The sequence below is a fragment of the Mytilus edulis genome, chromosome 13 (genome assembly GCF_963676685.1).
Source record: "Mytilus edulis chromosome 13, xbMytEdul2.2, whole genome shotgun sequence".
Classification (NCBI taxonomy): Eukaryota; Metazoa; Mollusca; class Bivalvia; order Mytilida; family Mytilidae; genus Mytilus; species Mytilus edulis.
The window spans coordinates 30,131,776-30,146,216 of record NC_092356.1 but is presented as its reverse complement, the minus strand read 5'-3'; the positions used below and the strand labels follow the sequence as shown (position 1 = coordinate 30,146,216).

The 14,441-nt window shown below is 32.6% G+C and overlaps 1 protein-coding gene across 1 annotated transcript; it reads left to right on the top strand.

Moving 5' to 3' along the window:
• The first annotated feature begins 11,256 nt into the window (after positions 1-11,256).
• On the top strand, positions 11,257-14,220 carry LOC139501737 (uncharacterized). The gene is made up of 3 exons (XM_071290884.1): positions 11,257-11,641; positions 12,158-12,235; positions 13,718-14,220. The coding sequence occupies exons 1-3, from the start codon at positions 11,266-11,268 to the stop codon at positions 14,194-14,196; spliced, it is 933 nt and encodes a 310-aa protein (XP_071146985.1). The 5' UTR covers positions 11,257-11,265; the 3' UTR covers positions 14,197-14,220.
• Positions 14,221-14,441: the final 221 nt, after the last annotated feature.

Below are 14,441 nucleotides of genomic sequence, written 5' to 3'. Positions count from 1 at the left end.
CGGCCTTATTTATGTAAAAAAATAAACGAAAAACATAACAAAAAGGTATTGTTTACTGATAGTGACTTGGGAATCAATATTTGAAAATTTTATAATTAGTTTTCATCCTACCGGTAGTAAACTCCTTGATTATTTGGCTGTGCGGAATGTATAAGTACCAAAATGGCGACTTCAATCCTATGCCTTGTGCAGAGAGAGTTTCATACTCTATTAACGTTGACAACCCTTGCAACACATGCTTATTTATTATACTTTATGTTCGTTGGCAGTCCACATGTCCCCAAACTATCCGTTTTTAAACTTTGTCCGCCCAAAACGGTTTTCTGAGTTACGTTCATAATGAACGCTTTGTCATACATGATTGACTATAGGGCCAACAATATTCAGATAAGGTCAACCTTGCGAGCTCTTGAATACCTATTGAGATTGGAAATCTACATCCAATTTGCAGGTGAAGTTGGTATATTTCTACTAAAATGGGTGAAAGTAATAATTTCAAAATCACTATCATCTCGTTTGTAATAGATTCTGGTACTGAGATAACCGTTTGTGTCAAGTACGAGGTATAAGTCTAAAAATTAGACAGAGCCGTGTCTGCTGTTGATTAAATTGTATCTATGAAGGATATATTAATGAAACTCAGTCAGAAATATTTAGATTGAAAATGGAAAGAACATCTTCAATATATCTGAATGTGAAATTAAATGACCCAGTTCTTTGAACTTCTTGTTCTTGACAATTTTCTGAGGGAGCTTCGACTCATATTGAAATTGGTAAAGGTCTAAAGGAGAGGCGCACAATTCCCATAGGAATGCCGATAATTTGTTAAAAAAAAGTCAATCTGAATACTCAACAAATATGTTCTCGACTAGAAAAGCCTGCATACTGATCGCTTGTTCCTTTGTGTTGAATGTTTATTTATTTTTTTCACTAGTAACAAAATATGCCGTATAGTATCCCAACTTAATAAATTAATAGCGTATACTACCATTTTTAGGTTGGTTAACTAGTTTATTTATAATATTAGTGTTAACATATAGCTGTAAAAATGATAACACACATAGTTTTCTATGATAACATGTAAAGTATTACACATGAATAACATGCTACTCTAAAAATTTGCACATTTCATTACAGATCTAGACCAATTGTCATCTGGTAATTCAAGACACCACGCCACCGTAACTGTCAAAAAACAAATTGTATCGAAATTATGTGGTAAAATGTGTCTCTACATGTTTTTAGAAATTAGATATTGGCATCTTTTTTCTTTCAAAATCTTTGAAAAACGCAAGGATTTTATAAGATTTTCAAACGGCAGTATTACTATACATGCACATCTTTAAAAGATCTGAAAAGAAAAGAAGGAGTTGTCTGGTAAAATTTCTATTAGTACTTCGTGTATAAAACTAGGGGATTCAGAATATACGACAAAAAGTCTAAGACAAGAGTTTAATCGCATGTATTTGAATAATTCGGAGTTATTTTAGAAAATGAGTTACCTCTCTTATATCCACTTTACATAGTATGATCAACAAGATTCATGTTATTGTGAGATGTAAACTATGCTACCAGCTTCGTATGTTTGTAATTTATATGTTGCGTTGTTCTCTTTTCTTTTATTTTACCAGAACCTGCTAATGTTTTAAGAGAATCACACAATTAATTAATCAATTGTATAACATCAACAGTTTACAGAAAAAGGTATTAATATTTAGTTTTTTTTTTTTTTATAACTTAAATAGATTATATGTATTATGTTTTACCTTTAAAATGTGCCATTAAGTACAATATTTATAAAATTTGGTTTGTACACATTTGAAAGAAATATAAATAAATATTTATCTTAACATGGCCACTCTTTTCTTTCAATTTTTTTTAATAATCATAAACATTTTATTTGATTTTCAGAAATGTCTTTTTACTAGTGTGATATTAAGTTAAGTAAAAAAGAAGTCAAAACTTTTATCAGACCTTCATGAATAAAACTAGAGGATTCCGAATATATACCTGACAAAAATTTTAAAAAAAAGAAGAAGAGAAGAATAGTGGTTATCTCAGTACAAGAATCTATGACAAACGAGCGATTTTCAATTTTGAAATTATAAGTGTTTCCCACCTCAGTAGCGATATATCAATTTTCCTTGCATAACAAAACTTTTATTAGTGGAACGAAGCAAATAGAATAACATGCGTCTTAAATGACTGAAAAGATAAAAAGATAAAGGAACTTATTGTTCTATTCAAATGTAAAATAACAAAAATACCGAACTTCGAGAAAAATTCTAAACGGAAAGTCCGTAGGCAAATGGCAAAAAAAAAAATTCAAAACACAAAACAACTTACATAAGAATTAAAGACAAAAATTTCAGTTATGAGAGTAAATGCAGATACAGAAAAATAGCTTAAAGCGTAAAAACACTTAATAAAGAAAAATCTAAGACGAAAGTATTTACTTTCTCAATGAAATTCTTTTAAATTTATAAAGTTGAACTTTTCCTTCAACCTCCCATTATAGATTTCTGATATTTGTTTTTATATAGATTAGTGTTTCTGAAAAATAATATGTACCTAAGTTTGATTATAATTAAACCATCCATCATGGTTTTGTGAAGGGTTCACACTAAAGAAAAAAAACCACAATTATATATTTAGGAAACGTTAAAGATTCACCAACAATACCATGCTTATATTTTGATAGTCCAGACGCGTGATTCGTCTTCACAAGACTCACCATTGACACTCGAATGCAACAGTTCGAAGCCCTAATCAAATAATTAGGTTGAAATTTCAGTAATTTATCATGACTTAATGATGCTAGAACGCGATATTTGTGCATTGTATTGTCAAAAACAGCACATATTTATGTAGCAGAAGCATTTTACTTTCCAAAATATAGCTTAAAGGTTACATTTTCACAATTTTCTAAAACTGCTATATTTTGTGGCCAAAGAGGGGTCTTACTGAACCTACTCCTTTTGCGTTTGTGATTTGTCTATATGTCATTGTGTTTTTCTTTGCCATGTTTGCTGAAATATTGGTTTGTTTTTATAGTGATAAAGATTACAACACAATGTTGACTGATGTACCCCTTTTTTTGACATTTTACTTAGTATGTCTATTTTGTTCATACAAGTGAGAGGGGTTTAGCTAGCTTTAAAACCAGGTTTAAGCCCTCCATTTCCTACATATGGAAATACAGGTACCAAGTCAGGTTTATGACAGTTGTTATCCATTCTTTTGATGTGTGAGCTTTTGATTTTTCCAATTGTTACGGAACTATCTGTTTTAAATTTACCTTGGAGTTCAGTTATTTGGTTAATTTACCTCATATTAAGACAACTAATGTATTCTCGAATACACTGTAAAGTATCCATTATAATGATGAAATTTGTGCTAAAAGTATATTTTGTGCTGTGGGCCGACTTACATTCTTTGTATTTCATTGTATTTTGTATGACAAATTATACAGTTTAGGCTGCTGGCTCCTGATAATTATCACGCTAACTAATTATGTCTTTTTGAGTTGCTCACCTTATTTTACCAATATAACGGAAATGTAAACAGTTGATGTACAAAAGTGAGATTGAGCTATCTATAAAACCAGGTTTAACTTATCATTTTCGTCTGAAATGCCTTTCCAAAAGCGAGAATGTAATATTAATTTGCTATTAGTTCTGTTTGTTGATATAACTGAGTGGTTCATTTTGTCATTCCTACTTTTTTTAGTTAACCTTGGAGTTCAGTATTTTTGTAAATACTTTTTTTTTAGTGTATACTATGACCTTAAATTAAAGTGTGGTGCTGATTTTAGTCTGATCAATTTGTTATTTTAAAGACCTGCCCTCAACTTTTCATTCATCTTGACAAAAAGAGTAGAAAAAAAGGTAAATATTTAAATGATTTTAAAAATAAAGAACACAAAACATCACATTATAAATCGAACATTGTTTCTGTTATATAACTATAAATATATAAGTATCCTTATTGTTAGAGAATATACTTGTTTTCTTAATATCTTAACGTGTTTTCGTCAAAAGAAAGTATACATGATAAATCCACATCTGTTAATTATCTTGACAAACAAGAATAGAACAGAGAGTAACTAGGTAACTGATTCTATAGAGAAAATATAGAAAATGATCCTTATTGTTAAAGAATCCATTTGTATTCTAAAGATCTGACTATTTTTTTGTCACAGGTGAGCATGGATGATAATGTTGGAATCATCATCCTTTTAATTATTATTTCGACAAAAAGAAACTAAATCAGTAGGTAAGTAGGCATATGATATGGTTCTATATTAAATTATCCTTATTGTTAAAGAACCCCTCAGCTTTAATTACACTACAAATGAAAATACCAGAACTTGAAAGGAGGGGTGTAGTAATATTGATTGTTTATCACGTTAGTACAATCATTCATTGACATTCATTTATTTAAGTAATTCTAATTACAAAAGTATGTCTCCAATATAAGAATAAGCAGATGTGACATAGCCTAGGAAAACACATCCAGAAGACCAACAGGACAATGATGGTCAATTTGTAAACATGTCCTATCTTGATCCTCTGATTTTATTGGGAGATAAGTTGTTTTTCTTAGATTTTTAAGGAATGATCATTGTTAGGTAGGTCGGTGCCTTAGAAAAGATTTAGAACAAGTTCCGATCTTTCTAAAGACGAAAAGATACTATTAAAAGAATGCAATCTTTAACATGTTCAATCGATTTTCGTCCAAGGCATCTACCTTCCAGTAGGGCAATTATGAGGCGTCTATATGGCTTTTTTTAAAGAATGATAAAAAGCTAATTATTAATGATTTTTACGCAACAATGATGTCATCCCCTGACAATAAAGAATGAGATACAGCCTTATTTACAGTATATAAACAGATAGAATCTACATGCTGATAAAGTTTGAAGTAGTGTTATAATCTTTCTAAGTAAAGGTAGATGTGGTGTCTAAACTATAAGCCATAGAATTTTTTAATAATTTGACAAAATGTAGTTTATATCATGCTTTAAAAAAAGAAAAAAAAGAATGAGTTACGGGGCTTATTTTCACGCATTAACAAATTTTGTATAGACTATGTATGGAAAACCCAATTGTCTGCAATAAAGCGCAAACTACACTTTAAAATTTTGAGATAACATGAGAAGATAGCTTTAATAGTATACTTTTCAGATAAGAAAAAGAAAAATTGGGATCACCGTACCCGTTTTCTTGCTACATTATAAATTAGGTAAATTACTAACACATTCTATTGTAAAAGAACCTTAATCTGAATTATCTGCCCTTGCATTTGAGTTGCCTCCCCTTATGTGGCAAATTTGGAAAAAAATTAATGTAACAAAAATTTCTATTGTTTGTAAAATACATCATTTTCTATATTGAAGTGAAAGTTCTTACACATGAATTACTTACTACTCTTAAATTTTGCACATTCTATTTAACATATAGACCTTGTTTTCTTGTATTTACAAATCCAAGATGGAGGAAGACACCCTATCTACCTTAAAGAACCTTTTCTACAAGTTTTGGGAAATGTGTCAAGGAGACAACAACCCTACCAAAGGCAATATTTTATTTCCATTTGCCATCATCAATTTACTCATTTCTTTCTAGTGGCAGTCGAAATGTTATCTTTTCGTCCAGGTTGAACAACTTTGCAGAACTTCATGTCACATATTTTAATGGTAATGTGTACGTCTTGACTATGTTTGTAATATCTGCTAAAGATAAGATAAGCAAACAGCAATCAATCAATATATCGACCATAAAAATAAATCTGAAAAACTGAACCATTTGAAAAACTTTTCCTGAAATAATATATCTTGTATTCATTTATTTGTATTGTAGTCCTGTCATGCAATGTTATCATTTTAGTGTTATATTTAACATTGCCACGAGAGCGGGAAGTTTGGCTAGCCACAAAACAACTAGGTTCAAACTACCATTTTTTTCTTAAAATGTCTTGTACTAAGTCAGGAAAATGGCAATTGTTATCTTAAAATTCGTTTCTGTGTGTGTTACATTGTTGTTTGGTTTTTTGTTGCACTTTAGTATTTCTGTTGTTTAGTTGTTTTCCTCTTATATTTTAATGTGTTTCCCTCGGTTTTAGTTTACAACCCGGATTTGTTTTCTCTCAATCGATTTATTTCTTTCGAACTTCGGTATACTACTGTTGCCTTTAGTTATCTTTTATAATTTGGTGAATTACAAAGATTTAAATTCGATGAAATAAGAAGGAATGGGGAGATTATTACTAATGAGACCTTATATGACTTACAGGGAATACTATACGATATTATTTAACTTTATCAACTGAAATTTAGAAAAATGCTTCGAGCACATAAACACCAAGTCATTTAATAATAAAAATCGTAACCTCTAGGAATATTGTCAATTGCTTTCACCATTTCTGTGCAAACCTTGAAAATAATCAATTCCTTATAGATAATAGATGACATGTGGTACTATTGGGAGAAGAGCAGGTATGATAACATCAAGATATACTGCTGAAAATATTAAAACTGCGATAAATTAATACTATTTATATCTATGACAGTGGAATGTCAGATTTTGCCAACAAATTGCTTAAATGTAATTTGATATATTTGAGAACCCGGTTACAATTGACAGTTGTTATTGTTATGAGTAAATATCAGTTTCCAATGGTTTGCAATCTATAGAAATTCAAAATTAATAGACCTGAAAAGTTTTCAAGGAAATCGACGTGAAATGTGACCCTGTTTATACAACTATTGATATTGTTGAATTGCTACAATACCAGGCTTGAGTAACTTGTAAAAACAGAAATCAAAATGTCAAAATGCGACGAGCATGTGCTATTAAAAATAAAAGATCTAATACCGTTATGCCGAATTCCCGAACATTTGCAAATATATGCAGCTTTATCACATGCTTAACAGTTCCTAAAATGTCAGGAACCTATAATTAAGTGGTGGTTGTTTGTTGCTTTGTTACATATTTGCTTTTCGATGGGTTTTTTTTCTACATAAATTAGGCAGATAGTATTTGGATTGCTCATCCTATGTTATTTCGGGGCCTTTTTAAGCTGGCTATGTGGTATGGGCTTAGCTCAGGGTTGGAGGTCGTATGGTGATCTAAATTGGTCATTTGGTCTCTTGGGGAGATTTTTCTCAATGGCAATCATACCACATCATCTTTTTAATATTTTGAATTATGTTAAGTTGTGTTATTTCACGTTTTATAATTCATTTTTAATCAATTATTTATTTATTTGTATATTTAATGGTTGCGCAATCAGGTAATACATTTTCATAAATATTTAGAAAAGAAATACCAGAAACATATTATAAGGTCGATTCTCAGATTCGATGTGGTTTTTTTTTACAGATACAATATATAGGTCACGCAGTTTTATTGATTACTTTATGTGGGAGTGTTTTCCATGTCCGATTTCACCTGACATTTACAATCGTAAATGGTGATACATATATTGATTTAGTATTATTATGTGAATGTTGTCGCGCACTTAATTATAAACAACAGTTAATCATGTTGATTTAATAAATGTAATGCTAAAATAAAAATAATAATAACGAAACGATATCCCATTATATTTTTTGTGAAATAATATTATAAGAAAAGTTTGCAAAAAGAAGAAAAAAGAAGAAGAAAGAAAAGGAAAGTAGTAAATACATAAGAAAAATTTAGATAAATACTAAAAGTAATTAATTAAATAAAAAGATTTGATAAAAAAAAAAATTTAGATAATTATATAAATAGATAGAGTTGTCCTAAATTATGGAGATAGATCTGTGAAAATCTGATCTAGGGTAGAACTGCGAGAACCAGTTCTAGTGTAGAACCGTCGATCATGAAGAGATAGCTCATAACGGATTTGTTCTATTTTAGAGTGTCGAGAACCTTCTCCAGTAAAGAACTTAACACTGCAGAGACAGCTATTGACGGATCTGTTCTACGTTAGAACTGCGAAAACAAACTCTAGAATAGAACCGTTAAAACTGCAGAGATAGCTCTTAAATGATCCATTCTAAAGTAGAACGTCGAGAACCAGATCAGGTAAACTGTTGAAAAAGTCGAATATAAAAATTGAGTCAAACCGGTAATCGTGAATTTGACAGCTAGTGTCCCTTTAATGCAACAATGACAATTCTAAACAACTTTTGGAAAAGCATGTAACATATCGGAGGATTAAGTCAACTCCATTACACCGAACAATGTCAAATCCTAAAGGTATAATATCACCAAACCATAGTATGTCACATCCGGTTGCAGACGAAAAGGGGTAGAAAAAAATATTCCCTTGACAGTTCCAAGAAAATTGATCCTAGATATCATTGCAGTAAAACATTTCTGGTCATTGTTATATATCTTTGGTTTTTAAAAGCACCATTATTGTTTTATTAAGTGTTTCTAAAGAATATTTTGGAAACCTGAGGTTACATGGTAACTACAGCTTGTGTACAGGTTAATAAAAAGAGGTGAAAATCTGTTTGGTTAAGTTCCAGTGATGGCTATTTTCTTGTATGTCTTGTATGCTATGAAATATTATGTGAAATTTTTACTTACTTACTTAGGCCATTGGCTCCTCCAGGGAGCATAGACCATTGACGAACTCCCTCCATCCAACTCGATTTAGCGCAACTTATTCTATTAAAAGTTTTCCAGGTGTATTCTTGCTGCTTTATATCAAATTAGTATGAAATTCAAAACAGTGTAGCTGTGGCCATTGATTGACCCATCAAAATCATCCATTGACTGGGACAATTTACGTGAACGTTTGTCTGTAACAACCACTGTTCATGACGTACCTACGATAGACATTTAAACTGTGGGGCCAACAAAGGTTTCTTAACGCCTTTAATTATAAAATAATTCGAAAAATTAATCAGGAATAACCTTTGTGTTTTGATTTATATAATTGATATAAATCAAAATATCGTGTTATTTCCGATTAATTTTTCGAATTACTTTATTTAGGTGTTGAGAACCTTTGGTGACCCCATAGTTTAAGTGTCTTTAAAAAGTACATAGTGAGCATTGGTCGTTACATACAAACGTTCACCTAAATTGTCCCAGTCAATGAATGATTTTAATGTGTCAATCAATGGCCACAGCTACACTGTTTTGAATTTCATACTATGTGGCTCTGAGCCAGGTGTGTCTTAGTCGTCCTCTGATTCTTTTTCGTTCCTCTTAAGTGCTTGCCTTAAAATGCTGTTTCTTTGTTTTTTGTGTGTAGCCTATCAAATATCCATTTTTTTCTTGATTTTGATGTCAATAGGTTATTGGTCACTTCTTTCCCATAGGTATTCTTTTTTTACTTAGTCAAATCATTTGATGTTCAGGGTTCTCATTTTACAGTAGTTGATGACTATTTGAAGTCTAGACAACATTGTTTTAGTTGTTCTCCGTGTTTCCTGTCCATGCAAGAGTATTTTTTGTAACTTTTGTGCTTCTTGAGATGTTTTTGGCACTCAATACTTTCCGTAGAATATTCTCCGGCTTTGTTGATTCTTGCTTTAAAATCAGCGTCTGTACCACCTTCGATTCTATGTTGACAATGCTTCCTAGATATAAGTAAACTCCTCTAGCTATTCTATTTTTTTGTTGTTCCTCTTTATTGGTTGTTTTCTGAGCTTGTCTTCACGTATGACTATGTATGTTATGTTGTTATAAAAGTTCCAGATGATGTTTATGAATGATTGTGGTATTCCATAATGATCCATAATGTTCCATAGGGTTTATCTGTCCTAGCTGTCAAATGCCTTTTCAAAATCTACAAAGTTAATCAGTAGGGAGGTGTTCTACTCTAGATCTGATGACTATTCTTTATTTATACGTAGCGTGGCTTTTTGGTCTATGCATGATCGGTCTATCCTAAATTCTGTTTGCTGTTCATCTACAGCCTTGAGAAGTCGTTTTAGTTGGATTCTATTTAGCACCTTTGCTGCCACTGATGGTATTGCAATTCCTTTGTTATGTTATTTTTAACATTCTGAAAGGTTGCTTTATAGTTGGTAGTTATATTATATGGCATTCGGTCCGTTCTTGCGGCATAACTTCTTCCTACCATATATCACTGAAGTTGCACTTCATCATTGAAACTCTCTCTGTATGTGGACAACCATCCTCTTGGTGTCCGGAATATAGAATAGTCTCACCAGTAACAAGAGCTCAATCCCTAGATTTCTATTTTGTACTTTTCATTTCGTTTGCTATGATCGCTGCTTTACCACTTTGGTAAATGGTTCTTACATTCTAGGTCCCAAGTATGGAGGCTGACTTAGGTGTTAGTTAATCGGCTTTGCAGCTTCGATTCCGCTTTCCCTGCAAAGCGTCACATGTGTTGATGAAGAGACCCTCTCTACTGAGTCGGTAAACGTATTCATGTTCGTCAATGATTCTGTAACTGTGAATTTTTTACAAGACGAGATAGTTGGTCTTGCGCTTAACCCAAGACCTGGAAGGCCATGAATTATGTTCTCGAGGTATCCTTCCTCTCGATAAGCTGTCTGCCATGACTAACGAGCCTTATCTAATCTGTTTGATTTGGAGTTATTCCTTCTACAAGATGGGTTGCTTTTCTTGCCTTACGACTCCTGTTATTTTTCCATAGCTGGGGCAAGGTTTATGAGTGCAAGGGCATGTTCACGCGCCGGTGGGCCTACACACTGCATTTCTAGTTTACAATTATGTATAGGTTATTGTGAATGTGCTGTCACGAGGGTGCCTTGCAGAAGTCTTGAATAATGTAAAGGCAATTTAATGGCAAATAGACTTACTCACTCGGCATTCTATTAATCTGCAATGCAGGCTAGCCTATGGCCATACCCACACTAGACGCATACACAATCCTGTGGCAGAATCCTCTAACACCTAAACAAAAAAAGGCGAAGAAACCCCCAAGATTGTAATGTATTATAAGATTAGCTGGTTTTTCTTTTTTGTCGAAAAAGATTATAACAAATTATTTAACATGCAGTCACATCAGGATTATTATATACGTCTATAAGTCATGCGTTCTTCATACTAGAATAATCTATTAATTATACAATGACTAAAACCAAAACTTTTATAGTATATTAGTTTTAAATTCAGTTCAACAATGTTAGATCTACAAAGATAATATATCTACATTTACACTTGAAAGATTCCTACAGAATAGGTAAACCACGTGCTTAAAAGTTTATCTTATCTCCTTATACAATATGTGTAAGTTAACCTTTGCATTAAATAAGCGGCACTCCAGATGAAAATCTTGTTAATTTTGATTGTGGTTTGGAGCTTTAGTCTTCAGAAAATTACTTCTACAGAAATATCGGATGGATCTTCACTTGATGTTGGACAGGCAAAACGTCTATTGCTTAATGACCCGGATGTCGTAGGAGCACGGTTAGCTGAACTAGACCGAGCAAACCAGGAATTGAACAAACAGATGGCAGAATTGAAAAAGAATATGACAAACACACTGGTCCAAGTACACACGCAGTTGTCACAGGAGAAGATAAGGAACGACAACCTGATGTCAACAGTCACCCAATTACAATCCTCTTTTGATCGAGAAAAGGCAAAAACTGTCAATTTAGAAGCTGTAACCTCCAAAATTTCAGCATCTATACAAAAAGGTAACCATGGTAGCAACTTAAATGTACTTTTTACACGAGAATTATTACCAAAATGTATATTTCCATGGAAATTTCAACATTAATTTCTTTAGAAGAAATCTTTACAGCTTAAAATGTATTGAAAAACTTTCTGTGATAAATGCAAATGAACGATATACAATTATTTTATATTGGTATTTTACGTTCAGTGGCAAATATAAAAATATATCTGCACAAGAACAAGTTATATTTAATATGAACATGCCTTTCATTACACAAGCTGAACACTACCTGGCAACATTAGTTTACATCACTGCCTATCAGTCTTTGCTTCTACCATTTGAAATGATGCTTTCTTTTCGAAAAAAAAACCAAGGAAATTTGTAATTCTTTATTTTGTCCCATGTGATGATTGAACCCACTGCATCCCTCACTTAAGGCAAGCACGCTTTCAAAAAAGACTATGGGCTATGCACAAAGTTTATAGAAATACGTTCCAAATAGATATGTTGAATTTTTCTATTGTTCCGATTCTAGTTTCAGATTATGGTTCTACATACACACGTTGGGGACGGAAACAGTGTTCTGGAACAGATACTGAACTTGTATATACTGGTAAAGTGTACATATAGTTTTTAAAAAAACTCTTCAAAGTATATGTTAACAATGTTTGATGAACAAAACGCGTATACCGGTATATTAAGAACTCTTTTTCTTTTTCTTCTTAGTACATTTATAACATGATCCGATACTCATATGAGTTACAGCGACATACAAGCTATATAAACCTGAAAACAAAATAATATGTTTATTCTATGTCTTGTAGGACTCTACGTTTTGTATCTTCAGTTTTTATGTATTACTTTTTTAGTTCTGGATTTGTAGGCAATGAATATAACAAACATTGACACGAGAATAAAACAAGAATGTGTCCTCAGTACACGAATGCCCCACTCGCACTATCATTTTCTATGTTTAGTGGACCGTGAAATTGGGGTAAAATCTCTAATTTGACATTAAAATTAGAAAGATCATATCATAGGGAACATGTGTACCAAGTTTGAAGTCGATTGGACTTCAACTTCATCAAAAACTACCTCGACCAAAAACTTTAACCTGAAGCGGGACAGACGGACGAACGAACGAACGAACGAACGGACGAACGAACGAACGGACGAACGAACGAACGGACGAACGAACGGACGCACAGACCAGAAAACATAATGCCCCTCTACTATCGTAGGTGGGGCATAAAAATACCTATTTATGTCAAGATTTTCAAATACTGGTATGGCAAACATTTCCTTTCTGTTTTTATGAGCCTTCCTAGTGCAGATTTTCCACCTTCTTTAACATATATGAAAATAAATTCTACTACGTTCACCTACAGTTCGACTATAGATTTTTGCATTCCTTATATTATATTTTAGAAGATGTTCATATAAATGTTAGCTTGGTAATAATGTAGTTTCATAATACCGGATGCGGAATTTTCTCGCTGCGTTGAAGAACAATTTGTGGTCATCGGCCATTGTCTGCTCTTTCGTCGGGTTGTTGTCTCTTTGACATATTCCCAATTTCTATTCTCAATCTTATTAATGTTTGATTGCTTATAAGTACACCTAATAGCGTACTGGCTGTAATACTCGACTGTCGTGCATTTCATGTCTATCATAAATGATTTTACCCATGACAAAGTAAATATAAGTTACAAAAACATAAACATATGATATCAATTTTACATGAGCATACGATATCTTCCTGGAAATAAAACTATTAGCATGTACGCTCTTGACCAAAACTGATATTAACGACACCTTCCAGATGCTAGGTCTGCATTTAATCGAACATTCAATGATCAACTAATAACCATAAATGTATGCCTAAATTTATCTGAAAACAACAAAATCTGTTCTAAAATATCATACCCACCCACACAATTACATTTGCCCCTGATTTTTCATATATTCTAAGAAGTTCACATGAAAATGAGTATGTGCATACGTTTTTGATTTTATAGTTAACTACCTTTAACCTACCAAATAAATAAATCGTTTCCGATTGTAGGCTACACATAAAACTATGTTGCAATTTTAGGTTTTACTGCGGGACAGAGTCATTACGATAGCGATCGCAGCACTCGTTTTGGTGGTGCATCAAATTTGCTGTGCCTTCCAAATAATCCAGAAATGAGTAACAAATCTGCAGCTGGGTGGAGCTATTTGTATGGTACCGAATATCAGCAAACGTTCTTTGGATCTGGGGCTCTTGATGAAGATGTTCCTTGCGCTCTTTGCAGGAGTAAACATACATACTCGTCTGTCATGATCCCTGGTCGGAAATCGTGCTATTTTGGATGGAAGTTAGAATATTATGGATATATAGCATCTGACTCGTATACTCAGAAGGCATCATCCTTTATCTGTGTCGATGCGAGCCCAGAATTTGTACAAGGTGGCAAAGCGACGAATAAAGATGGGCGTCTTTTGTACGGTACTGGTACAAAATGTGGTTCTCTGCCGTGTCCACCGTATGATGACAACTTTGCTGTATTATGTGTTGTTTGTTCAAAATAAATTGATTTAAAGTATTTTTCTGTATTTTGTGTCAGTGATTATTTTAAAGGGATAACAAAATACCAAACAACATATAAAACCATAAAAACTAATAAAATAAAACATGACACTTTATTAACTGACGGAGAACGAACGGAAACATCTGTTATATGCCTGACTGGAATGTGTATATACAAAAAAGAAGATGTGGCATGACTGCCAATGAGACAACTGTCCACAAGAGACCAAAATGACACAGACATTAA